The following is a 25,754-nucleotide window of genomic DNA, read 5'->3' as shown; positions in this document are numbered from 1 at the left end:
CTCAGCTCCTTCTTCACCACGACGGACCGGTAAAGCGACCGCATCACTGCGGAGGCTGCACCGATCCGCCTGTTGATCTCACGCTCCATCCTTCCCTCACTCGTGAACAAGATCCCGAGATACTTAAACTCCTCCACTTGAGGCAGGACTTCTCCACCAACCTGGAGAGGGCAAGCCACCCTTTTCCGGTCGAGAACCATGGCCTCGGACTTGGAGGTGCTGATTCTCATCCCAGCCGCTTCACACTCGACTGCAAACCGCCACAGTGCATGCTGAAGGTCCTGGTTTGAAGAAGCCAACAGGACAACATCATCCGCAAAAAGCAGAGATGAAATCCTGTGGTTCCCAAACAGGATTCCTTCCGGCCCCTGGCTGCGCCTAGAAATTCTGTCCATAAAAATTATGAACAGAACCGGTGACAAAGGGCAGCCCTGACGGAGTCCCACATGCACTGGGAACAGGTCTGACTTACTGCCGGCAATGCGAACCAGACTCCTGCTCCGTTCGTACAGGGACCGGACAGCCCTTAGCAAAGAGCCCCGAACCCCATACTCCCGAAGCACCCCCCACAGAATACCACGGGGGACACGGTCGAATGCCTTCTCCAGATCCACAAAGCACATGTGGACTGGTTGGGCAAACTCCCATGAACCCTCGAGCACCCTATGAAGGGTATAGAGCTGGTCCAGTGTTCCGCGACCAGGACGAAAACCGCATTGTTCCTCCTGGATCCGAGGTTCGACTATTGGTCGAATTCTCCTCTCCAGTACCCTGGAGTAAACTTTCCCTGGGAGGCTGAGAAGTGTGATTCCCCTATAATTGGAGCACACTCTCCGGTCCCCTTTCTTAAAAAGAGGGACCACCACCCCAGTCTGCCACTCCAGAGGCACTGTCCCCGACCGCCACGCGATGTTGCAGAGGCGTGTCAACCAAGACAGCCCCACAACATCCAGAGACTTGAGATACTCAGGGCGGATCTCATCCACCCCCGGTGCCTTGCCACCGAGGAGCTTGCAAACCACCTCAGTGACTTCGGCTTGGGTAATGGACGAGTCCACCTCTGAGTCATCAGCCTCAGTCTCCTCAGTGGAAGACATGACGGTGGAATTGAGGAGATCCTCAAAGTATTCCTTCCACCGCCCGACAATGTCCCCAGTCGAGGTCAACAGCTCCCCACCCGCACTGTAAACAGTGTTGGCAGAGTACTGCTTCCCCCTCCTGAGGCGCCGGACGGTTTGCCAGAACTTCTTCGAGGCCGACCGATAGTCCTTCTCCATGGCCTCCCCGAACTCCTCCCAGTTCCGAGTTTTTGCCTCCGCAACTGCCCGAGCTGCAGCACGCCTGGCCTGCCGATACCCGTCGGCTGCCTCAGGAGTCCCGGAGGTCAACATGGCCCGATAGGACTCCTTCTTCAGCTTGACGGCATCCCTTACTTCCGGTGTCCACCACCGGGTTCGGGGATTGCCGCCACGACAGGCACCGGAGACCTTGCGGCCACAGCTCCGAACAGCTGCGTCCACAATGGAGGTAGAGAACATGGTCCACTCAGACTCAATGTCCCCCGCCTCCCTCGGAAGCTGGGAAAAGCTCTCCCGGAGGTGGGAGTTAAAGACCTCCCCAACAGAGTGCTCGGCCAGACGTTCCCAGCAGACCCTCACCATACGTTTGGGCCTGCCAGGTCTGTCCAGCTTCCTCCTCCGCCAGCGGATCCAACTCACCACCAGGTGGTGATCAGTTGACAACTCAGCCCCTCTCTTCACCCGAGTGTCCAAGACATAGGGTCGGAGATCAGATGACACGACTACAAAGTCGATCATCGACCTCCGACCTAAGGTGTCCTGGTGCCACGTGCACTTATGGACACCCCTATGCTCGAACATGGTGTTCGTTATGGACAAACCGTGACTAGCACAGAAGTCCAATAACAAAACACCACTCGGGTTCAGATCGGGGAGGCCATTCCTCCCAACCACGCCCCTCCAGGTGTCACTGTCATCGCCCACGTGAGCATTGAAGTCCCCCAGTAGCACAATGGAGTCCCCAGTCTGAGCACCCCTCAGTGCCTCTCCCAGGGACTCCAAGAAGGCCGGATACTCTATACTGCTATTTGGCCCGTAGGCACAAACAACAGCAAGAGCCCTCTCCCCAATCCGAAGGCGCAGAGAGGCGACCCTCTCGTTCACTGGGGTAAACTCCAACACATGGCGGCTGAGCTGGGGAGCTATAAGGAAGCCCACACCAGCCCGCCGCCGCTCACCACGGGCGACTCCAGAGAAGTGGAAAGTCCAGCCCCTCTCGAGGAGCTGGGTTCCAGAGCCCAAGCTGTGCGTGGAGGTGAGCCCGACTATCTCTAGCCGGTACCTCTCAACCTCCCGCACAAGCTCAGGCTCCTTCCCCCCCAGCGAAGTGACATTCCATGTCCCAACAGCCAGCCGCTGTGTCCGGGGATCAGGTCGTCGAGGCCCCTGCCTTCGACCGCCACCCAATCCACACTGCACCAAACCCCTACTGCTACCTCTGTGGGTGGTGAACCCACAGGAGGTCGGGCCCACGTCACCTCTTCGGGCTGAGCCCGGCCGGGCCCCATGGGCAAAGGCCCGGCCACCAAGCGCTTGCATACGAGCCCCAACCCCGGGCCTGGCTCCAGGGTGGGGCCCCGGCTGCGTCCTACCGGGCGACGTCACGGTCCTGGATTTTTTCTCCATAGGGGTTTTTTGGTGAACTGCTCTTGGTCTGGCCTGTCACCTAGGACCTGTCTGCCTTGGGAAACCCTAACAGGGGCATAATGCCCCCGACAACATAGCTCCTAGGATCATTCAAGCACACAAACCCCTCCACCACAATAAGGTGGCAGTTCTAGGAGGGGAGGTGGCAGTTCTAGGAGGGGAGATGGATATCCTTATTTCTTATTTCCTTATTTGCAAAAGAAGAATAAGATAAATAAGAAATAAGGATGGATATCCTTATTTCTTATTTATCTTATTCTTCTTTTGCAATGCATCTCAGAAATGTAACATCTCAGCTGCGAATTAACTACTGTGCAATGAGTAAGGGTGCTCAGACTTTTGACTGGTACTATAATTCAAGGCTAATAATAAACAAATAAAAATTTTTATTATTCAGAAAACAAACTAATAGCTGATATGCTAAAGATTTTTATAAGGAGATGTTCATAAGTTTTGGTACTTTTTTTTTCCATTTTTACTGACACTAATGCACAAAATGTAAAACGGGCATCAAGACAGCATTTATATTAGAAACCTACGGGGTCTAAGACTTTTGCATGGTACTATATGGTAGGTCAAAAATCAGAGAAAACTGTATTTTTTATGTTTTGATAAACTAATTGAAGAGTATGAGGTCCTCTTAAAGTCCATCAGCTTTCCCAGATTACTCATCCAGTTTAGAACCTGAGAAGCATGTGGTTGCTCGAATATACCCAAAACCATGATACTGGATTGTACAGTTATCATGCCACGAATCATGCTTCACTTGAATTCTCTTCCCCAAGCAGCTGGAGGCGGAGGATCCTCCACAGAAAAGCGAGGGTAATAGTGCACAGGAGGCTTGGGGGAATATGCTGGCAGACGACTGTAAGGTAGTTGGCTCTGTAACAGCCGAGTATGCGCAGTTCATTTCACCATCATGCACTGATGCTGTGTTTCTCATGCAGCTTTGCAACATCCATTTCTCATCCTGTGTTGTGCTGAATGCAGCCACTAAAGTGAGGATTATGTGTAGTTCAAAAGAGTTTAATTGGACGAAATTAAGATTGAAATTGGACAGCTTGTCCTCTGGCATAGCAAATTGAAATGGTTTAGATTATCAGATTAACTGGTGTCATATCCAGAGTGTTTGAAGTGGTGGCATTCAGCTTATTTACAGTTTGATTGCATGCTATTTCAGTTGTTCGACTGCCCCAGATTTGCTTCATTCTTCATTTAAACATCATTCATTATGCTAGACTAGTATCACTAGTTAATCTGAAATTGTAATGCTCATGTACTATAGTCATAGTTATGCCAAATTACCATAATGGGCGTCATTTTAATATTTTTCATTCCTTTTTTGAGAACTACTTTTTAACGTGCTTTAATTTGAAATTGAGTCGAAAGAGTAGCACTTTGGTTTTAGTTGTGGCTGTTCTGTGCAAAAAAAGCTAAATATATTTATTTGATGGTGCTGTATGTTGTGTTCTTTGTGTGCCCTGGTCAGCTTTTGCGTATGAGTCATTGTAGTTTTCAGTATTAATTTGTATGCTGTTTCAGTATTAGCTTTTGTGTGATGTGATTGTAGCTTCTCTTTGAATGTGACTCCTAAAGTAACGAGTAACAGATTACTTTGCTGTTGTGTTCAAAGATTTTATCAACCACAGTGTGTTTGGTTTAATATAGATCTGTTACTGAAATAATCCAATTTGAACACTGGATCCAAGGAATCATCCTCTGTATTACCCGGTTGCTCCTCTTGTCCCCTCTCTCACCGAGCTATGGCAGAGCTGTGACCTCTGACCTCTGCCGTTCTCTTTAGTGAGAGTGTGCTCTTGGTTGTTTCAGGATGAGCTGTTGGGCTCCAATTCTGTCACGCCCATGTCCACCACAGCCTCAGAGCCAGGGTTGGACTGTCAACGGGAGGATGGTGACGGTGCCAGCAGGTGTGCTGAGGTGCAGGCTGCGCCGGGGACTCGTTCCATCTCGACGGGTGAGTCAGTGTCACTGGGGTTAGTCTGAGCTTCAAATCCTCAACCTGGGTTACGTTTTGAAATTGTGAGAAGTTTTGGAAATTCGGATGATGCCTGACAAACACTGTCTACTAGGGGTGTAACGGTTCGTTTTAACAACGATTCGATTCGAATCACGATTCGTGGTTGCTGATACGATTCAAGGATGATTTTGGTTCATTTAGAATGATACGATCCGAAATGATTCAGTGACTTGAAATCGATTCGGTAACTTTTTAGCCAAAAATTAAACCAGTGTGACTGAAATAAATACCTGGATACTGGACAGTGCAGGTGAAGTTTTCTAGATTCCTGTTGTTTCTTGTAAGGGAGTCAGGTATAATTATGGATATAAACAAACAAGTAGGCGGCACAGTGGTGTAGTGGTTAGCGCTGTCGCCTCACAGCAAGAAGGTCCAGGTTCGAGCCCCGTGGCTGGCGAGGGCCTTTCTGTGCGGAGTTTGCATGTTCTCCCCGTGTCTGTGTGGGTTTCCTCCGAGTGCTCTGGTTTCCCCCACAGTCCAAAGACATGCAGGTTAGGTTAACTGGTGACTCTAAATTGACCATAGGTGTGAATGTGAGTGTGAATGGTTGTCTGTGTCTATGTGTCAGCCCTGTGATGACCTGGCGACTTGTCCGGGGTGTACCCCGCCTTTCGCCCGTAGTCAGCTGGGATAGGCTCCAGCTTGCCTGCGACCCTGAAGAACAGGATAAAGCGGCTAGAGATAATGAGAGAATGGGATGAGACAAACAAGTCAACAACAATTAGTGGCAAATGCATTGACATTTTATTTGAATTAAGTGCAACCAACACTTTAGGTTGAAATAATAATAATAATAATAATAATAATAATAATAATACAACCCCGATTCCAAAAAAGTTGGGACAAAGTACAAATTGTAAATAAAAATGGAATGCAATGATGTGGAAGTTTCAAAATTCCATATTTTATTCAGAATAGAACATAGATGACATATCAAATGTTTAAACTGAGAAAATGTATCATTTAAAGAGAAAAATTAGGTGATTTTTAAATTTCATGACAACAGCACATCTCAAAAAAGTTGGGACAAGGCCATGTTTACCACTGTGAGACATCCCCTTTTCTCTTTACAACAGTTTGTAAACGTCTGAGGACTGAGGAGAGAAGTTGCTCAAGTTTAGGGATAGGAATGTTAACCCATTCTTGTCTAATGTAGGATTCTAGTTGCTCAACTGTCTTAGGTCTTTTTTGTCGTATTTTCCGTTTTATGATGCGCCAAATGTTTTCTATGGGTGAAAGATCTGGACTGCAGGCTGGCCAGTTCAGTACCCGGACCCTTCTTCTACGCAGCCATGATGCTGTAATTGATGCAGTATGTGTTTTGGCATTGTCATGTTGGAAAATGCAAGGTCTTCCCTGAAAGAGATGTTGTCTGGATGGGAGCATATGTTGCTCTAGAACCTGGATATACCTTTCAGCATTGATGGTGTCTTTCCAGATGTGTAAGCTGCCCATGCCACACGCACTAATGCAACCCCACACCATCAGAGATGCAGGCTTCTGAACTGAGCGCTGATAACAACTTGGGTCGCCCTTCTCCTCTTTAGTCCGAATGACACGGCGTCCCTGATTTCCATAAAGAACTTCAAATTTTGATTCGTCTGACCACAGAACAGTTTTCCACTTTGCCACAGTCCATTTTAAATGAGCCTTGGCCCAGAGAAGACGTCTGCGCTTCTGGATCATGTTTAGATACGGCTTCTTCTTTGAACTATAGACCTTTTTCAGTCACGTGACCTTCGTAAACGCAACCGCCATTTTAGACATGTAGTGGACTTCGCCTCGAATCGGTTTGAATGCGAGGAAAGCGACAAACATAAAAGAAAAAGGAGCGCGATGCAGAAAACTGTATTTACTAATTTACTGTAATTATGATCTGGCAGCTATTTACACCGGATCCAGTGTAAATAGCTGCCGGAGCCAACGTCCGAGCTTGCTGGAGCGCACTCCAGCCGGCCGCGAGCTAGCGCGCTCCGGAACCTCGGTCGTTGGCTCCGGCAGCTATTTACACTGGATCCGGTGTAAATAGCTGCCAGATCATAATTACAGTAAACTAGAATGGAATGTTAACAGCAATGTAATGCCTTTTCTGGCTAATTTTATTCGTCTTACCTCCAACAAAGTGGTCACTACACAAGCGTTGGTATGCCGCTATCCATCTTCTCCGTCGGTCAGCATCTACCGGGATCCGATAAAATGATAACCCTTGCCTTGTTTGTTGCTGGTTACTACATCCAGGTGCACAACAATATAGTGGCATGATGGAAGTCTTGCTGAAAATAAACACTTTCTTTGCTGCCGTTCCTCAGTGTTGGCTGTGGTAAACTACTGGTAGTACATGTCCAAAATGGCGGCCACGTTTGTCGTGACGTCACGTGAAAAGGGTCCATAGAGTTTTAGCTGGCAACGGCGGATGGCACGGTGAATTGTGTTCACAGATAATGTTCTCTGGAAATATTCCTGAGCCCATTTTGTGATTTCCAATACAGAGGCATGCCTGTATGTGATGCAGTGCCATCTAAGGGCCCGAAGATCACGGGCACCCAGTATGGTTTTCCGCCCTTGACCCTTACGCACAGAGATTCTTCCAGATTCTCTGAATCTTTTGATGATATTATGCACTGTAGATGATGATATGTTCAAACTCTTTGTAATTTTACACTGTCGAACTCCTTTCTGATATTGCTCCACTATTTGTCGGCGCAGAATTAGGGGGATTGGTGATCCTCTTCCCATCTTTACTTCTGAGAGCCGCTGCCACTCCAAGATGCTCTTTTTATACCCAGTCATGTTAATGACCTATTGCCAATTGACCTAATGAGTTGCAATTTGGTCCTCCAGCTGTTCCTTTTTTGTACCTTTAACTTTTCCAGCCTCTTATTGCCCCTGTCCCAACTTTTTTGAGATGTGTTGCTGTCATGAAATTTCAAATGAGCCAATATTTAGCATGAAATTTCAGAATGTCTCACTTTCGACATTTGACATGTTGTCTATGTTCTATTGTGAATACAATATCAGTTTTTGAGATTTGTAAATTATTGGATTCCGTTTTTATTTACAATTTGTACTTTGTCCCAACTTTTTTGGAATCGGGGTTGTACTTCTAAAACTTCTGCTTTTGTTTTTCCAACACAAAAATATTACAATATTATCATATATATATATATATATATATATATATATATATATATATATATATATATATATATATAAAGTGCAACCAATTTAACCAATTACTGGACTGTAATGCTGGTTTGAAAATTTCCTGCTCGCCAGCTTCTCCTCTGCTATCCGCCATCATGCTATGTTTTGATTTGTGCTGCTGCTGGCTTGTGACGATGACGTCACAGACAGGCAGACTGAATCAGGTAACGTTTAACGCTTTTATCATTAAAAGTGCTAAAAAACACACCAATATAAAGTCTGACGTGCTTAAATCCAATGTGTTATTTCCTAGTATCGATACAATCGATTGATTACCTTTTAAAATGATATTAGATCGATGTATGTCGTCCAGAAGGCCAACTTGCCGAGCACAGATCGTTGTAGTTGGATCGTAGGAAAGTAAATCGATTCATCGATGTCGTGGATGAATCGTTACACCCCTACTGTCTACACTAGTAATATGGAGAGACGAGGTGTTTTTTTCTTGTGGGGATTAAAAAAACACACAGCCTGGGCAAAACAACAGGAAAGAGCAGTGATAACGTCTTCTGGAAATGAACACAAGATGACTCAAACTCAGCTCTTAACTTGCTGATTGTAGGATAAACAACTATTATATCCTATTTGAATAAAAAAAAAACCTATCAGTTTTTAAAAAAAATAAAATACTAGTGTATCCTCAAATAGCAGGCAGCCTGTTGAATACCCTGTTAGGTTACTTAATTTAATAAGTTGTCAAACAAAATTACTTGCTGTTTTCCCCTCAGTTTCTTTCGTAGCTATTATAGAAGTTGCAATTGTCAGTTCTGCTTGATGATTTCTGCAAAAATGACTTAATGTTTTATAAATGCTTCTTTACATGTCACTGCATACAGTAAATATTACACCAAAAGTTTAAAAGGTCAAAGCGTTATGGCTCAGTAACTTAAAATCACATAACTATCAGATAACATTCAGATAACCTTATAATTCCAAAGTCTTGCATTAACTAATACATGTGTTTAGCCTATTAAACACAGTTTAAATGTATTTATACTTCATATCAGTGTATCAGTGCATATTACGTGCCATCTGGGTCATGTAGGTTTGGTGGAGAATGAGGACAAGTCTGATGTGCAAGCTATTATCGAGTCAACTCCAGAGCTCCATCTGGACCTCAGTGGCTACAAAGGCTCCAGGTACAAAATAATATACTCAATTTATAGCAAAAGTATAACGCATATATGGTGTATTATTCTCTCCACATTCACTGGATATAAGCAATCACGCGCTCTGATTAGCTACTCTACTACTAGGCTATCACCTCATATACCGTGAGTAGAGAAAAAACAAAATGGCAGAGCGTGTTGCTGAACCAACCGAGGACGAAATAAAAACTACTCGAAAACAAAACCCTCATAAAAAACAAAAAAAAAAGCAAAAAAAAAATATGGAATGAAAGTATTTGATGGTAAGAACGTATCTTTTTTATTTTTCAAGAATTATTATTATAACATTTTTCACAAATTGCTACTGTCATTTTGCCAGTTTGTTTACATTCTTCACCTTTAAGCATTAAAATTTGTTGAATTTTTTTAGACTGGATCAAAAGCTGAAAGAAATTTGAAAATGACATAACTGAAATGTCCAAGGAAGAATTAAAGAAATGTCGAAAGCTATTCTATACTCGGCATGACAGCAAGACGGCACTTTCTACAAAAAAAAACAACACTAAAATCAATTTGTGTAGCCATCGATAGGTTTTTAAGAAGTCTGCCTAAGCGGAAATGTTGGACGTTTTGTATCAAGTTTTTATTTATCGAATTTGCAAAAAAAAAAAAAATGCTCTGTTTCTCAAAATCCAGTGAATGTGTATATGATCAAACAATTATTCCACTCAATTGAGTTGTACATGGCTTATAGCCAACTCGGATATCAACTCATGTATGACTCGATTTCGTGGAAATTTGTCCTTGCACTTCATGTGAGTAACACATCCAGGTGCTTTGCCCTTGCCCCATAATGCCCCCGCCCCTTTTCAGAGGAAAACAGCCCCTCTAATTTAACTCACGGTAAATGTAAATTCCCAGGTCTTTGCCTGTTTAACAGCATAAAATAAGAGCACCATTTTGATTTTTAGCTATTAGGAGCCCTAACTATATGGCTAGTCAGGCAAACAATTACATTATGTTATTGTCGATAAACGATTGGCTTTGTTATATAGAAAAAATATCGGAAATAGGGTTGAGTGTGCTTTCAGTCTGCCTCAATCAAAGTGCACGAGCATTTCAACAAACCAGGAGAAAAGCCAGCTTGAGGCAGCCAGTGCTAGCGAGCTAGCTGTAAGCTCACTTAATACTTTTTTGTTACAGGCTAACATTAAATTGGGATATCCTTGACTTTTCAGTATGTTCTATGTACTGCCCTTTCGGTGTAGCATCAACATTCACTTCTTTTCACATTACTCTGTAGCTGTTAACTTTGACATCATTAACTTACCTGTGATGAAGTGTTTGCACACGTATTGACTGGCCGGGCTCCAGTTTACCATTTTCCTCTTTTCTATGGATGGCCTGAAGCCACAGATTGCTTCTTTTGCTGTCCTTTGCTCTTTGGGGAAGTAAAGAAAATCATAAACTTGTTTTTTTTAATTATTTGATGAGCATAATGTGATGCAGCAGCTTTTAGTCATGGTGCCACTAGTTTTTATCCCCCGCTGGCCGAAAGGCCTGAAGGGGGATTATGTCATGGTGATTTCCGTCCAGCCCGGGATGGGTACTCGCCTTCTGAAATCAACTCCTCTCACAATTTTTGGAGGAATTTCACGAAACTTGGCAGGATTCTTTGTTATATATTGGTAGTTCGCATATTCAAGATTCAGAGATTTTTTTATTGTCAATTCATGATATATCCAGGACATATAGGAGAATCGAAATGCCATTTCTCTCTCACCTTACTTGTAAAATCAGATAAAAAATATTTATATTAAGAAAAACAACAGATATAAATATTTATAAAATATGGATAATATAGGTAAAAAGACACTCGAAAATCAAACAATGTACAAAATAGCAGTAGTGCAAATACAGTACAATATCTGTAACGGAGAAGGTGCTTAGAAGAGTAGCTTATGAGGTGTATATGAGCAGTAGTGCAAATGAGCAATAGCAGCAGACACAACAGTAATGCAAATGATTGTAGTGTGATGTGCAAACGGATGAGATAGAGTTTCTTGTGTGAATGAATGTGTTACAGACCAGGGGTAGGGGGTAGGTAGTGGACAGAGTTCAGCATCCTGACAGCCTGGTGGATGAAGCTATTCAGTAATCTTGTGGAGTGGGCCCGGAGGCTCCGGTACCTTTTCCCTGAGGGCAGGAGGCTGAAGAGTGAGTGTGAAGGGTGGGAGGTGTCACCAGCGATGCTGATGGCTCTGCGGGTGAGACAGGAGTGATAGATGTTCGTAAGGTAGGGCTGAGGGGTACCAGTGATCTTGCTGGCCGTGTTCACTATGCGTTGCAGAGTCTTCTGGCAGGAGGCATTGCAGCCTCCGTACCATGCAGTGATGCAGCCAGTGAGGACACTTTCAATGGTGCCCCTGTAGAAAAAGCACATGATGGGGGGTGGGACTCGTGCACTCCTCAGTTTGCGGAAGAAGTAGAGGTGAGTTTGAGCCTTCTTGGCCAGTGATGCAGTGTTGTTGGACCAGGAGAGGTCCTCAGCGATGTGCACCCCTAGGAATTTGGTGCAGCTCACCCTCTCCACTGCAGCACCGTTGATGGTCAGAGGGGGATGCTGTGAGTGACCTCTTCTGAAGTCGACCACAATCTCTTTGGTCTTCCCCACATTCAGGAAGAGATTGTTGTCTTTAATCCACTGGACCATTTGGCTCACCTCATTCCTGTAGTTGGCTTCATCATTGTTAGTGATGAGGCCCACCACAGTCGTGTCGTCTGCAAACTTGATGATGTGGTTGGTGCTGTAGATTGATACACAGTCATGGGTCAGCAGGGTGAAGAGCAGCGGGCTGAGCACACACCCTTGTGGGGCCCCTGTGCTCAGCATGATGGTCCTGGAGGTGTTACTGCCAACCCGAATGTTCTGTGTCCTCCCTGTAAGAAAGAATATTGTAATTTTGTTAAATTCAGTTACATTTTACCAGAGTTACAGCCCTTGATTAACAAAATTATACTTTGACAATTTCATGAGAGTCTGTTTTCCTTCTGAAATCAACTCTGCTCACAATTTTTGGAGGAATTTCACGAGGCTTGGCAAAAGGCCTTGTTATATGACGGTAATACACATATTGCGATTTAATTTAATTTGTGAAAATTTTACCATAGTTTTGACCCTTGATTAAATAACTTGTACTTTGACAATTTCATGGTTTTTATCCCCTGCTGGCCGAAAGGCCCAAAGGGGGATTATGCCGTGACGATGTCCGTCCGTCCGTCTGGCAGTCCGTCCCAGGAAGGGTACTCAGCTTCTCAAATCAACTCCTCTCATAATCTTTGGAGGAATTTCACGGAACTTGACAGGATTCTTTGTTATATGTCGTTAATACGCATATTGCAATTTTGTTCAATTCATTTGCATTTTACCAGAGGTATGGCATAGTTGCCAGCAGGGGATATTGTGCTCTCAGAACACTTTTGTTCCGATTTGGTGCCAGCTCTTCGACAGTTCTTGTTTTAACCCAAAAGTGGGCGTGGTCTTTCTGATGATACAGATGTGACGTATGCCTGCTGTCACAAATATCAGTCCTGACATAGTATGAACATCCAAAAACAAAATGATATTATTCTGAAGGTTTGACCATGAAAAACAGTGTGCAGAATTGATGGCACTTGCAAGCTGTTTTATTAACGGTGTTTACTGTAGATTGCGTCTTTTCGCATGAACAAAATAATGTGTTGTCCGTTTTATGGTGCTTGCTATTGTTATGGGTGGTGGAGGTGAAGTTTGGATCCAGAAGCAGAAAAACGCACAACAGACAGTAATCCAATAAATAAGGTGATTTAATCCAGGGAAAAAAGGGCATGGCAAAAAGATAGCAAAACAAGACAAAAACACAAATGGCAAAAATAGTCCGGGTAACAAGAGACAAAAACACGAGACAGGTAAGGACAAAAACACTAAAGCAAAAAACCATGAACAAGAAAAAACCCTTGGCGCAAAAAACATGAACTAGAAAAATAGTTAGAGGGAAAAAGCATGAAAAGCATGAACGGCACAGAAACGGCTAGAGAAAACAAACGAGACGTCCTGGCAAAGTCAGAGTCTGAGAACGGCCTTTAAATAAGCAGCAGTGAAAACCAGGAAGTGAGTTCAGGTGGGATGGAATTCCTGTTCCGGATTTGGATTGGCGCTGGCGTGGGAGATCCGTAATCTCCAGAGTGGATGTCCGGGGCGGCGCATGACTGTACCCCTCCTTCAACGAACGCCTCCAGGTGCTTTAGGAAGAGTGTCGGGGTGTTGCCGGTGGAAGTTGGGGATGAGGGTTGGATCCAAGATGAACCTGGCAGGGACCCAACTTCTCTCCTCGGGACCATAACTGTCCCAGTCCACCAGGTACTGGAGTCCTCTGCCTCGCCGCCGCACCTTCAGCAACTTTTTGACCGTGTAGGCTTCACCACCATGAATGAGCCTGGGAAGAGGAGGGGGCTTGGAGGGTGGGGACAAAGAGCTAGAGACCAGAGATTTAAGTTGTGACACATGGAACATGGGGTGGATGCGTCGCATGGTGAGTGGTAGTGCCAGTCTGACGGAACATGGATTGATTACCTTACTGATGAGGAAGGGTCCTAGGTACCTGGGAGCCAGCTTGCGGGAGACGGTTCTGAGTGGCAGGTGGCGTGTGGAGAGCATGATTTGTTGCCCCACCCAGTAGGTGGGTGCCTTAGAGCAGCGTTTGCCGGCCTGCCTCTTGAATGCTAGGGCGGAGCGAATGAGTCTTCTCCGGGCCAATGCCCATGTCCTCCTGCAGCAGCATATGAAGATCTGGGCTGAGGGTACGGTGACCTCCTCCTCTTGGTTGGGGAAGAGTGGTGGTTGGTAACCTAGGGAGCACTGGAAGGGTGAGAGACCTGTGGCAGATGAAGGAAGAGTGTTATGAGTGTATTTGACCCAAGGTAAGTACTTACTCTAAGAACCGGCATCCCTGGACGCCATACACCTGAGTGCCACCTCCAAATTTTGATTCGCCCGTTCCGCCTGGCCGTTGGTTTGGGGATGGAAACCGGGGGAGAGACTACAGGAGGCCCCAATGAGTTTGCAGAAGGCCCTCCAGAACTGCGCAGTGAACTGAGGACCCCGGTTGGAGACGATGTCAGTGGGGAGTCCGTGTATGCGGAAAATATGGAGGATGAGTAATTCGGCGGTTTCTTTAGCTGTGGGAAGCTTGGGCAGAGGGATGAAATGGATTGACTTGGAGAACTGGTCGATAACTGTGAGGATGCATGTGTTGGCGCCTGAGTTGGGGAGTCCTGTGACGAAGTCCAGGGCGATGTGAGACCAGGGTCGATGAGGAGTCGAGGGGTAGAGTGACTTGTCCTTCTTTTCCATGAAGAAGAATCCTGCCCCTGCTGGGGAGGAGGAAGGGCAGATGATCCCAGCTGCCAAAGATTTGGAGATGTATTTCTCCATGGCTTGTCTTTCGATGGGAGAGAGAGAGAGTAGAGTCGTCCCTTGGGTGGCGCTGTCCCAAGTAGGAGGTCAATTCCACAGTCATAGGGTCTGTGAGGAGGGAGGGACACTGCTCGGGTCTTGCTGAAGATGAGTTTAAGGTCCAGATATTCCAGAGGCACGTGAGAGAGGTCAGGGAACTCGCTGGCTGAAGGCTGCGGTGGTTTGGCAGGAGGCAGAGCGGAATTCAGACAGGAAGCTAGGCAGGACTGGCTCCGGCCTAGGATGGTGTTGTCAGCCCAGTTTAGGTGGGGGTTGTGCTGCGTTAACCATGGTAATCCTAGGACGATGGGTACGTGGGGGTCGTTCATGACGTGAAGCTGGATGGATGATATTATTTTGTTTTCGTATGAACAAAATAATGTGTTGTCCGTTTTATGTGCTTGCTATTGTTATGGGTGGTGGAGGTGAAGTTTGGATCCAGAAGCAGAAAAACACACAACAGACAGTAATCCAATAAATAAGGTGATTTAATCCAGGGGAAAAAAGGGCGTGGCAAAAAGGTAGCGAAACAGGACAAAAACACAAATGGCAAAAATAGTCCGGGTAACAAGAGACAAAAACCTGACAAAACACGAGACAGGTAAGGACAAAAGCACTAAAGCAAAAAACCATGAACAAGAAAAAACCCTTGGGTCAAAAAACATGAACTAGAAAAATAGCTAGAGGGAAAAAGCATGAAAAGCATGAACGGCACAGAAACAGCCAGAGAAAACAAACAAAACGTTCTGGCAAAGTCAGAGTCTGAGAACGGCCTTTAAATAAGCAGTGGTGAAAACCAGGAAGTGAGTTCAGGTGGGATGGAATTCCCGTCCCGGATCCAGATCGGCACTGGCTTGGGAGATCCGTAATCTCCGGAGTGGATGTCCGGGGCGGAGCATGACAGCTATAATGGAATGAATAGTTTGGGGGTGTTTCTGTCTTCAGTTGCAAAATACAGGGTGGTGCCTATGCAAATTTGATTTATTATTTTTTATGCCTGAAACTCACTGAGTGAATGGAGGCTGAAAATTAATACAGACGAAGCACAGGTATTAAATTTGCAAGAACCAGTTTCTTCCAGTTGAAGACAAAATAAAGCCATTTATTACATCATCATAATGAGAAGGGTTACTGAAATGATGTGTGAGCAAAATAATCAGGAAATTTCTCAAAATTATGACCTACTATAATATGAAGTTAAAGTATTAGATACTCGTAACATGTTCACTCCTCTGATATCGACAGTGTTTAAACAGTCCTTTGAAAGAACCTGATTCACATTTACATTATTAACAGAACATACCCTCAAATTGCTCATGTGAAATTGTACTTATGTGCAGTTGTAGTAATTCTGAGTGGAAAACATTTCATAATCTGTTCTAGCACACCGACTAAAGGTATAGAGAACAAGGCGTTTAACCGGAACACAGACTCTTTGTTTGAGGAGCTGTCCAGCGCGGGCTCTGGTCTCATTGGGGATGTGGATGAAGGAGCTGATTTACTTGGTAAGAGCTTTTCTTCTTTTCCAAGAAAAATCTTGTTAATCATTCCCTCTTATTTCCTAAATACTAGAAAATACTAGGGAAGGAAAAAAAAACGGTCCTGGTTACCCTCTAGCAGTATATTAATTATCTTGCTACCACAGGAAGAGCTTGTCTTCTCAGAGGAAGAAACTGTAATCATAGCTATGTAGAAAAGGTGAATGCTTAAAGCAATACGCCCTTTTGATTTCATAAAATCGGTGAAATTTAGTTCCCTCTGAAATTTGGTCATTGTGATATATGTTTATTTTTGTAATATCTTCCCTAGCAAATAATGTGCATGAAATCACTCGCTTCGCGCAGTTAAGCAGACAGAGGAAGTCCGTGTGCGCACGCGCATGCTTACCTGAGCCGTCATTGTCTTCTTCATCTTTCGGATTTTACGACAGCTGGCATCCAGTGTTGCATTACTGCCATCTACAGGTTTACCTTGACCGTGCACTGACAGTTACATCATTCCGTCACAAAACAAACAGCTGATCACACCCAGGTGCTCGCTGACTGCCGATATTTATTAGTTTGGTCCTGCGTTTCCTTTTCTTCGCAACACAGCATCTTTTCTTCTCACTTTGTGTTTCTGTAGTCGGTCTTCCACGTTTCATTCGCACACTCACGTCCTCCGTTGTTCTCTCCTGTTTCAAATTTGTATCCCACGATGCCTTGCACGATCAGGGAAAGCCCACCATGTCATGCATGACATAGTATCTTAAATTGGGTCACGGTGAGGCAAGGAAAAAATGTCGGAGAATTTAGGGCCACGGGGCTCTAAATTAATTAATTGTTCTTTCAGGAAAAAAAGTCATAAAATTGGAAGTCTGTGATTCGAATTCAGCAGCTTTCGGTCCACTAAAAAAATAATTGGATGTCAGGGAAAATTCTTTTTGTGACCTAAATTTGAGAAATCTGAAAGGCAGTATACTGTTAATACTCTTGGAGGAAAGCTCAAATACAGCAGTAGACTATGTGAACACTGGGCAACATGATTACAAATGAAAATTATGAATAAATAGCCATTATAGTGGACTGGTTTCAGCATACTGTAGAGTATTGCCAGTTATTAGTAATTGCAATTGAGGTGTTTATTCAAACTGTGAAAGTAAAACTTGATGTGAAAAAGCTGTATTACAATACATACAGTATATTAGCAAAATACCAATGCTAAAAAAAAGTTTACAGACTCTTCATAGTGTTTATTTTATCCCCCTGGGATAGAATGCAGGGGGATATAACTATTGCTCTGTCCATTCATTTGTCTGTCCGTCTGTCTGTCCATCTGTAAACAGTTTAGTTTCCGGAGCATAACTCAAAAACTATTAGGAATTTTTTTCATGAAACCTAATAGTTATGTTAAGTGACTAGACGAATTGTGCTTTTTGACATTTTGGGATTTCTGTGATTTAAATTTTTTCCATATTTCCATGGCATCCAATTCAACTTCGGAAAATTTGGAGTGGGGTTTCATGTGGAGGCTGGGGGGGGGGATATATGTCATCTCCTGATGACTCTTGTTTTTTTTCACACAAACGGAAGATGTATTGCTGAGTGCTAACACATTAAATTAAACATATGAAATAGAATATGCAGATATAGTAAGCAGCAGTACGAAGCTTCCCTGCCTTCAGTTCACCGGACCAAATTTGCCCTATTTATTTAACTGAACATGCAGGAAGCCTCACTTCCTCTCCATTTTCCTTAGTTGTTGCTGCTAACTAGTCATGATCACCAATGCCCCAGGCTTGTTCTGATTGGCTGCTTCCAGATTGTGTGCGCTTAAAGAAAGGTGAACATTAGCTACAACAGAATCTTAGCAATGAAATGTTAGTATTTGTAAAAGTTTAAATGGGGTCAGCTGAGTATTATGTTCTTTCCGTACTCTTTGTAGTCATGTAATCAGTCCCTGCTGTATGTTAGACATTATAATACTAACTGCACTCTTTCTCTCCGTGCTGTTTCCTCCTGTTCTCTGGTTTTTGTGCCTTATCCCAGTGGAGTACTCTGGTGTGTATATATCCCTTCTGGCTGTCTCTCTTCCTGTCTGTGCATCACTTCCTGTCTGTATGTCTGTCAAGGACAATGGTTGCATGTAGAATAATTTATTATTTTTCCTTCATTTTTCATTGCTTCATAATACTAAAGAGAGCAAACAATTTGCAATCAAGTAGTATTTTATATATTTGGCAAAGAAGAGATCTGTACGTTAAAGGGGTGGGAGATATCATACTGTATGTATTGTTCTGGTTTACTTTTTGGCATCATTTACTTAAAGGCTATCCTCATCCTTCCTCTTCTCTCTGCCTGACATGGACTGCATGCTTTTTCAGACCTGAGTTTGCTTGGTAAGACACACCATCCACTCTCCTATTCATGTCTCTCACTACCTCAAGTCTTCAGTTTGTTGCATTTCCTTTCTCTGCATTTGTCTCACTGCTTTTGTGTGTTTTTCACATCCTTCCTCAATCTTGGTTAAAAGCAGAGATCACACCAGGTCCTTGTCCCAAAAGACAGATAAAAATAAACCTTGGAAGCTTAGGTACTCATTGTAATTTGTCAAATTAATTAATTTATTATTTAAAAAAAAATTATTTATTTTTTTTAGGAATGGGCCGAGAAGTGGAGAATCTCATTCTGGAAAACACACAGCTGCTGGAGACAAAGTAGGAGCACTTCAGAAAAAACATGTTTGAGAAAAACACACAATTTGATATAAATTAGGCATAGCAGGTGAAAATTCAAATTCAGTCCAAATTCCTTGAAGCTGCGCTCATTGAATTCAGAATTGAATGCTAAACAACATACTTTTTACAGAATTAAAATGTGTATCCATTCTTGAGATATTACCAATCAAAGACTGAAAAAACGGCTTAATTTTCAGAAAACTGCCGTAATATTCTGTATGAGGATCACATGGTCCAAAATGGGCCTCATTAACGAATGAGATCAAATGTTTTTTTGTAATAACTTTTTTTATTTTTCAAGACATTTACATGGCATATAGATGGTTGTATACTGAATACAAAGTTTGAAAAATTAGTAAAAACATATTATGTAAATTAGTATTTAATTAGGGCGGCACGGTGGTGTAGTGGTTAGCGCTGTCGCCTCACAGCAAGAAGGTCCGGGTTTGAGCCCCGCGGCCGGCGAGGGCCTTTCTATGTGGAGTTTGCATGTTCTCCCCGTGTCTGTGTGGGTTTCCTCCGGGTGCTCCGGTTTCCCCCACAGTCCAAAGACATGTAGGTTAGGTTAACTGGTGACTCTAAATTGACCGTAGGTGTGAATGTGAGTGTGAATGGTTGTCTGTGTCTATGTGTCAGCCCTGTGATGACCTGGCGACTTGTCCAGGGTGTACCCCGCCTTTCGCCCGTAGTCAGCTGGGATAGGCTCCAGCTTGCCTGCGACCCTGTAGAACAGGATAAAGCGGCTAGAGATAATGAGATGAGATGAGTATTTAATTAGTATGAATTATGCTAATTAAGTATAAACCTTAAATCAGTACGCTTCTTGGGAATGGTATTGGGAAACTTCTTCAAAGTTTCACCAAATGGCTTTACTTGTGCAGTATAAAGCTGATCTTAACTATCATTTATACATCACAAAGAAGGACAAATCAATGTTAATTATAAAATATGCAGAAATAAGAATTGAATGTCATTCATATCTACCATTCTCTATCAGGATAAAGTAATAAAAGAATATTTCTAATACCCTCTTTGTGCTCTGTAGGCCTTTTTATTTCTCAAAAGTAGGGCCTACTAGTGTATATATTAAAGAATATAAATGATAATATTCACAGCTTTCAAGGCTAACTTTGAAAAAAACTGTGTGAGCCACATCCAATAAACAATTCTGTTTAATTGAATTGAAATTGACACTCGCGTTTCTGACTTCCTTTTTTTTTTTAAATCTCATTCCGACCACTAAGAGCTCAGTATTTTTCTTCAAAACAACTACAGTTATATTCTAAAACAGTTATTTATTTACATGAATCAGTTTGATTTGAAAAAAAAAGTAGGTAAAGCTATGAAAGCTCACTTCAGAGTCTTCTGTGAATCATAACATCAAAACTAGCAGACAGAAAATTTTGCTGAATACTTCATCAGAAAGAGTGAGAGCTACAGAACATCCCTATAAAAGTTATCTGATCAATATTCATGAGTAATCCAGTCGGAAACCGATCAGAAGAGAGAGAGCCTGACCGCTTTCCCGTGACTCAGAAAGCACTGGCAGTTTTGCAACATCCCAGGAGTAGAGAGTGTACTCTGTTGTACCAACTTCAACCTGCCGTTACTTCAAAAGTACTGAACAGATCTTAACAGGATACATTTCTTTGGAAAGTAGAGATTATAAGATTTTAATGATAGTATTCACGATAGAAAGTATTCAAGAGTTAAGCAATGACAGATTTGGAAACTCAGATGAGCATCTGCCTGCACAATTTTCACACCACGGCCAGCGAGTGTCTGAAATGCTTACATAAATTAAAGCACAAATCACATGGTTATACTACTGGAACAAAAAATATGATCAAAATGACTGAAAATGCATATGTGTGTGTACACAGAAATGCACTGAATGTGGTAAAGAATGACCTGATTGTCCAAGTGGATGAGCTTACATCTGAGAAGGAGGTTCTTCAGGGAGAGCTGGACACATTAATGCAGGCGAAGGCCAAACTGGCGGAGAAGAACAAAGAGCTTGAGGAAGAGCTCAAGAAGTTTGTTACCTTTCTTCTCTCTCTTTTTTTTTTTTTAAATTAAAACAGTCTTACTGCTTTACAGTATGTAGTGTCTTGAATAAAATGGCAGCATGAAACCCAGTTTGACTTGTCTAGGTATGACACAGTGCTTTTGTTTGACATAAGGATGTTTTTATACTATATAAAGATATATAGCAAAAACAGCCTAAGGATTAAGTCTGTACATATATAAATCTATATAAGTCTCCATAGTTTCATGTGGGTTTCCTCTGGGATATCCAGTTTCCTCCTACAGTGGACAGAATAAGTCTACATACCCTTGTTAATATGGCAGGTTTTTGTGATGTAGCAAAAATTAAACCAAGTTAAACCATGTCAGATCCTTTTTCACCTTTATTGTCAAATTGCAACATATAAAAATCAAGTGATAAACAATCGTTAATTAAAGTAACAGTAAAGGATAGATGTTCCTTGAGGATTTTTCTGATATCATCTTGGTAGCATTCAACTGGAAAAGCCATGAGCCACCAAGAGTTTACAAAGCAGGTACAGGTTTTCAATCTCATTGTTGAAAAATATCAATCAGGAGAAGGTTACAGAAAAAAATTCCCAAGACACTGGAGAGATCATGGAACACCGCAAAGACAATCATCCACATATGGAGAAAATCTGTCACCACAGTGATCTTACTAAGAACAGGACGTCCCTCTAAAATTGATGAGAAGACCAGGAGAAAACTTGGCAGTGAGGCTGCCAAGAGACCTACAGCAACATTTAAAAAATTGCAACAATTTCTGGCAAAGTATTGGTTGCTCCCTGTATGTGACAACAATCTCTCAAATTCTTCATATGTCTGGGCTACAGGGTAGGGTGGCAAGACAGACTCTTTTTTTTTTTTTTTAACCCAAAAAAAGCCATCCAAGCCTGGCTAAAGTTTGAGGGGAAAATCCCCCATACATCAAATATCCCAAAACCATGTAGAACAATGTGTTATGGTCTGATAAGACTAAAGTTGAACTTTTGGGCCATAATTATCCCCCGCTGGCCGAAAGGCCCAAAGGGGGATTATGTCGTGGCGATGTCCATCCGTCCGTCCCGGGAAGGGTGCTCACCTTCTGAAATCAACTCCTCTCACAATTTGTGGAGAAATTTCACGAAACTTGACAAGTATGGAATCAATTTTGTGCCAAAATGTTCATACAATACTTTTGAAATATCAAACAAAAACGATAAATCAAAATTCAAAAAAAAAAAGAAAAAGTCAATTTTTTTTAGACTGGCAAACAAATTATTCGTGTAATCATGCAAAATATCAGTCTATTACTCTTCAGAAACCTTTTATTTTTGTTCCGCGTCTTTCTCAGTTTTGTTTGACGTAATTTATTTTGGTTGCGATTCCAGCTTTCTCGTTTGCGCTCCCTGACTTTTTGCTTGCAGTTTTGGCACAAACTTCACGTGTGGGTGGGCTGTCCAGGAATGCATTCCCATTGGGTAACTTGTGTTTGACTGACAGCTACGCTCAGCGATTCCCCCGGAGGCTGTTGCGGCCATTTCCTACTCGGATTTTGGCGGACTGTTTGACGAGTGACCGACCCATTGACGGTAAACAAGGATAGAGTGGACTTCAGTGGCGACTATGATATTGAATTAATTCAACAAAGTGTAAGTATGAGACAAATGTGTTGTATGTGTTGCAGTAGTGCACATTATGCAGGCGTGTTTAACGTTAGCAAGACAGCTACTATATTGGGTAGTGGAGCCAAGTCTAACATTTGACTTGCCACGAAACACCTGCATAATGTGTACTACTGCAACACATACAACACATTTGTCCCGTACTTACACTTTGTTGAATTAATTCAATATCATAGTCGCCACTGAAGTCCACTCTATCCTTGTTTACCGTCAATGGATCGGTCACTCGTCAAACAGTCCGCCAAAATCCGAGTAGGAAATGGCCACAACAGCTTCCGGGGGAATCGCTGAGCGTAGCTGTCAGTCAAACACAAGTTACCCAATGGGAATGCATTCCTGGACAGCCCACCCACACGTGAAGTTTGTGCCAAAACTGCAAGCAAAAAGTCAGGGAGCACAAACGAGAAAGCTGGAATCGCAACCAAAATAAATTACGTCAAACAAAACTGAGAAAGACGCGGAACAAAAATAAAAGGTTTCTGAAGAGTAATAGACTGATATTTTGCACGATTACACGAATAATTTGTTTGCCAGTCTAAAAAAAATTGACTTTTTTTTATTTTTTATTTTTTTTTAAATTTTGATTTATCGTTTTTGTTTGATATTTCAAAAGTATTGTATGAACATTTTGGCACAAAATTGATTCCATAGACAAGAGGTATTGTTATATGTCGGTAATACGCATATTGTAATTCCGTTAAATTCGGTCACATTTTACCAGAGTTACAGCCCTTGATTAACAAAATTATACTTTGACGATTTCATGAGAGTGTGTTTTCGTTTTGAATTCAACTCCTCTCACAATTTTTGGAGGAATTTCATCAAACTTGACAAGAGGCAATTGCTATATGTCGGTAGTACGCATATTATTTTGTTCAATTCGGTCGCATTTACCAGAGGTACAGCCCTTGATTAACAACCTTGTACTTTCACAATTTCATGAAGGTGTGCTCGCCTTCTGACATCAACTCCTCTCACAATTTTTGGACGAATTTCTCAAAGCTTGGCAAAAGGCCTTGTTATATGACGGTAATACTTATTTTGCGATTTAATTTCGTTTGTGAAAATTTTACCAGTTTTGACCCTTGATTAAATAACTTGTACTTTGACAATTTCATGAGGGTGTACGTTCTTCTGAAATCAACTCCTCTCACAGTTTGTGGAGGAATTTCACCAAACTTGGCAAAAGGCTTTGTTATATGACCGTTATATGCATATTGACATTTCGTTTATTTTGGGGAAATTTTACCAGTTATGGCCTTTGAATATTAACAAACTTATACTTTGGCAATTTCATCAAGGTGTGCTTGCTTTCTGAAATCAACTTCCCTCACAATATTTGGACAAATTTCATGTAATTTGGCAAGAAGTTTTTTTATTCCCTGCTGGCCGAAAGGCCCAAAGGGAGATTATGTCATGGCGATGTCTGTCCGTCCATCCATCCATCCTGGGAAGGGTGCTCACCTTCTGAAATCAACTCCTCTCACAATTTTTGGAGGAATTTCACAAAACTTGACAGGGTTCTTTGTCGGTAATATGCATATTGCAATTTCGTTCAATTCAGTCGCATTTTACCAGAGTTATGGCCCTTGGTTACCAAACTTGTACTTTGACAATTTCATGAGGGTGTATTAAGCACTTATAGCATAGATATGGTTGCCAGCGGGGGATATTGTGCTCTCAGAGCACTCTTGTACTAAAAGATATGTTTGTCACAAAAATCACAACACATCACCAAAAGAACCCCATCCTCATAGCGAAGTATGGTGATGGCAGCATCAGGCTTTGGGCTGCTTTTCTTCTGCTGGAATTGGAGGAAGGGTGGAGGGAATAACAAATAACACCAAATACCAGATGATTTTGCCACCAAAACCTGAAGGCTTCTGTTAAAACACTTAAGATATAGAGGTATTCTACCTTTCAGCACAACAAATCAACAAAGGAATGGTTTCACAAAAACAAGATTTTGGAACAACCCAGAGTCGAGCCAGAGTCTAGCTATAAATCTAATCAAAAATCTGTAGGGTGACCTGAAAATGGCTGTGCACAGGAAGTGCCCAGCCAATTTGACAGAGTTTGAATGCTTTTTCAAGGAAGAATGGCAAAATATTGCTCAGGCAAGATGTGCCAGAATAAGTCAAGATGTGCTAAGTCAAGGTGTACCCATAAAGAATGAATGTTGTGATAAAATCTAAAGGTGCTTCAAGTAAGTTTTAGTTTAGGGGTGTGTACACTTATACAAAATGTACAATAACCTGGTTTATGTTTCATTTTTTTTCCCTAAAATGATTCTTATTGGTTTTTTCTTTAATTCAGTTTGCAATTTCACAGTAAAAGTAGAAAAGGTTCTAAGATTATTTATCTTGGTTTCATTTTTTTTTACATCACAAAAACCATTTTAATAGGGTTGTGTAGACGTTTTATATCAACTGTACCTCCCAAACATATGCTGGTAGGTGGCTTGACTGATCTAAATTGCCCATAGCCATGAATATGTGTTCATGCATGGTCTGTGATGGACTGGCATCCCATCCAGGGTATATTCCTACCTCAAGCCCAGTGTTCCTAGGACACTGGAGCCACTGCAGCACTCACCAGTGCTGCAGTGAATGAATGAATGAATGAATGAATGTACTATTTGACTAATTTTTATGTGCTGTAGAGTTCGTGCTCAAATGGAGACCATCAAAGTGAATAACAAAGAGGAAGATGAGGTGAGAACAAGTTGCCTGAATACTATGTGTGTTTTAGTCATTAGGCGTGGCTTTGTTAAATAGCAGAAGTCTGCATGGCTTATTATATAGAATTGTAGTGTAAATACAGTAAATATCTATTTGCATGTTGAAGCAAAGTATGTGTATGTTTTGTCTGCAGAGTGACGTGCCCACAGCTCAGAGGCGTCGGTTCACCCGGGTGGAGATGGCCCGTGTACTGATGGAAAGGAACCAGTATAAAGAGAGACTGATGGAGCTACAGGAGGCTGTCAGGTGGACAGAAATGATCCGGTAAACACTCATTTGAATGCTAATGACGAGAAAAACCCTACAACTTTTGATTTAAAATTGATTGTGCTGAACTGTTATTTTTATAGCAGGCATCCATTAGAATTAAAACAAAATTTACCAGATTTATTTAAAAGATATGTGGCACACTCACGTCCACTTTAATAGGAACACCTGTACACCTACTCATTTATGCAGTTATCCAGTCAGCCAGTCATCTGGCAGCAGCACAGTGCATAAAATCATGTATAT

General features: G+C 42.5%; 1 protein-coding gene across 3 annotated transcripts in view; it reads left to right on the top strand.

Moving 5' to 3' along the window:
• The window catches only part of spag9a (sperm associated antigen 9a), a 180,369-nt gene that overhangs the window by 106,245 nt on the left and 48,370 nt on the right, over window positions 1–25,754 (top strand). For all 3 annotated transcript variants that reach the window (XM_060901600.1, XM_060901601.1, XM_060901599.1), the window contains exons 6-12: window positions 4,557–4,701; window positions 9,014–9,107; window positions 15,955–16,076; window positions 18,709–18,766; window positions 20,671–20,823; window positions 25,163–25,214; window positions 25,375–25,505. In XM_060901600.1, the coding sequence (XP_060757583.1) occupies window positions 4,557–4,701; window positions 9,014–9,107; window positions 15,955–16,076; window positions 18,709–18,766; window positions 20,671–20,823; window positions 25,163–25,214; window positions 25,375–25,505 (755 nt within the window). The remainder of the gene's footprint in view (window positions 1–4,556; window positions 4,702–9,013; window positions 9,108–15,954; window positions 16,077–18,708; window positions 18,767–20,670; window positions 20,824–25,162; window positions 25,215–25,374; window positions 25,506–25,754) is intronic.

The sequence above is a fragment of the Neoarius graeffei genome, chromosome 20, assembly GCF_027579695.1.
Source record: "Neoarius graeffei isolate fNeoGra1 chromosome 20, fNeoGra1.pri, whole genome shotgun sequence".
In the NCBI taxonomy this organism is placed as follows: domain Eukaryota; kingdom Metazoa; phylum Chordata; class Actinopteri; order Siluriformes; family Ariidae; genus Neoarius; species Neoarius graeffei.
Note: the sequence above shows the minus strand (reverse complement) of the source record. Positions and strands in the feature narration are given on the sequence as shown.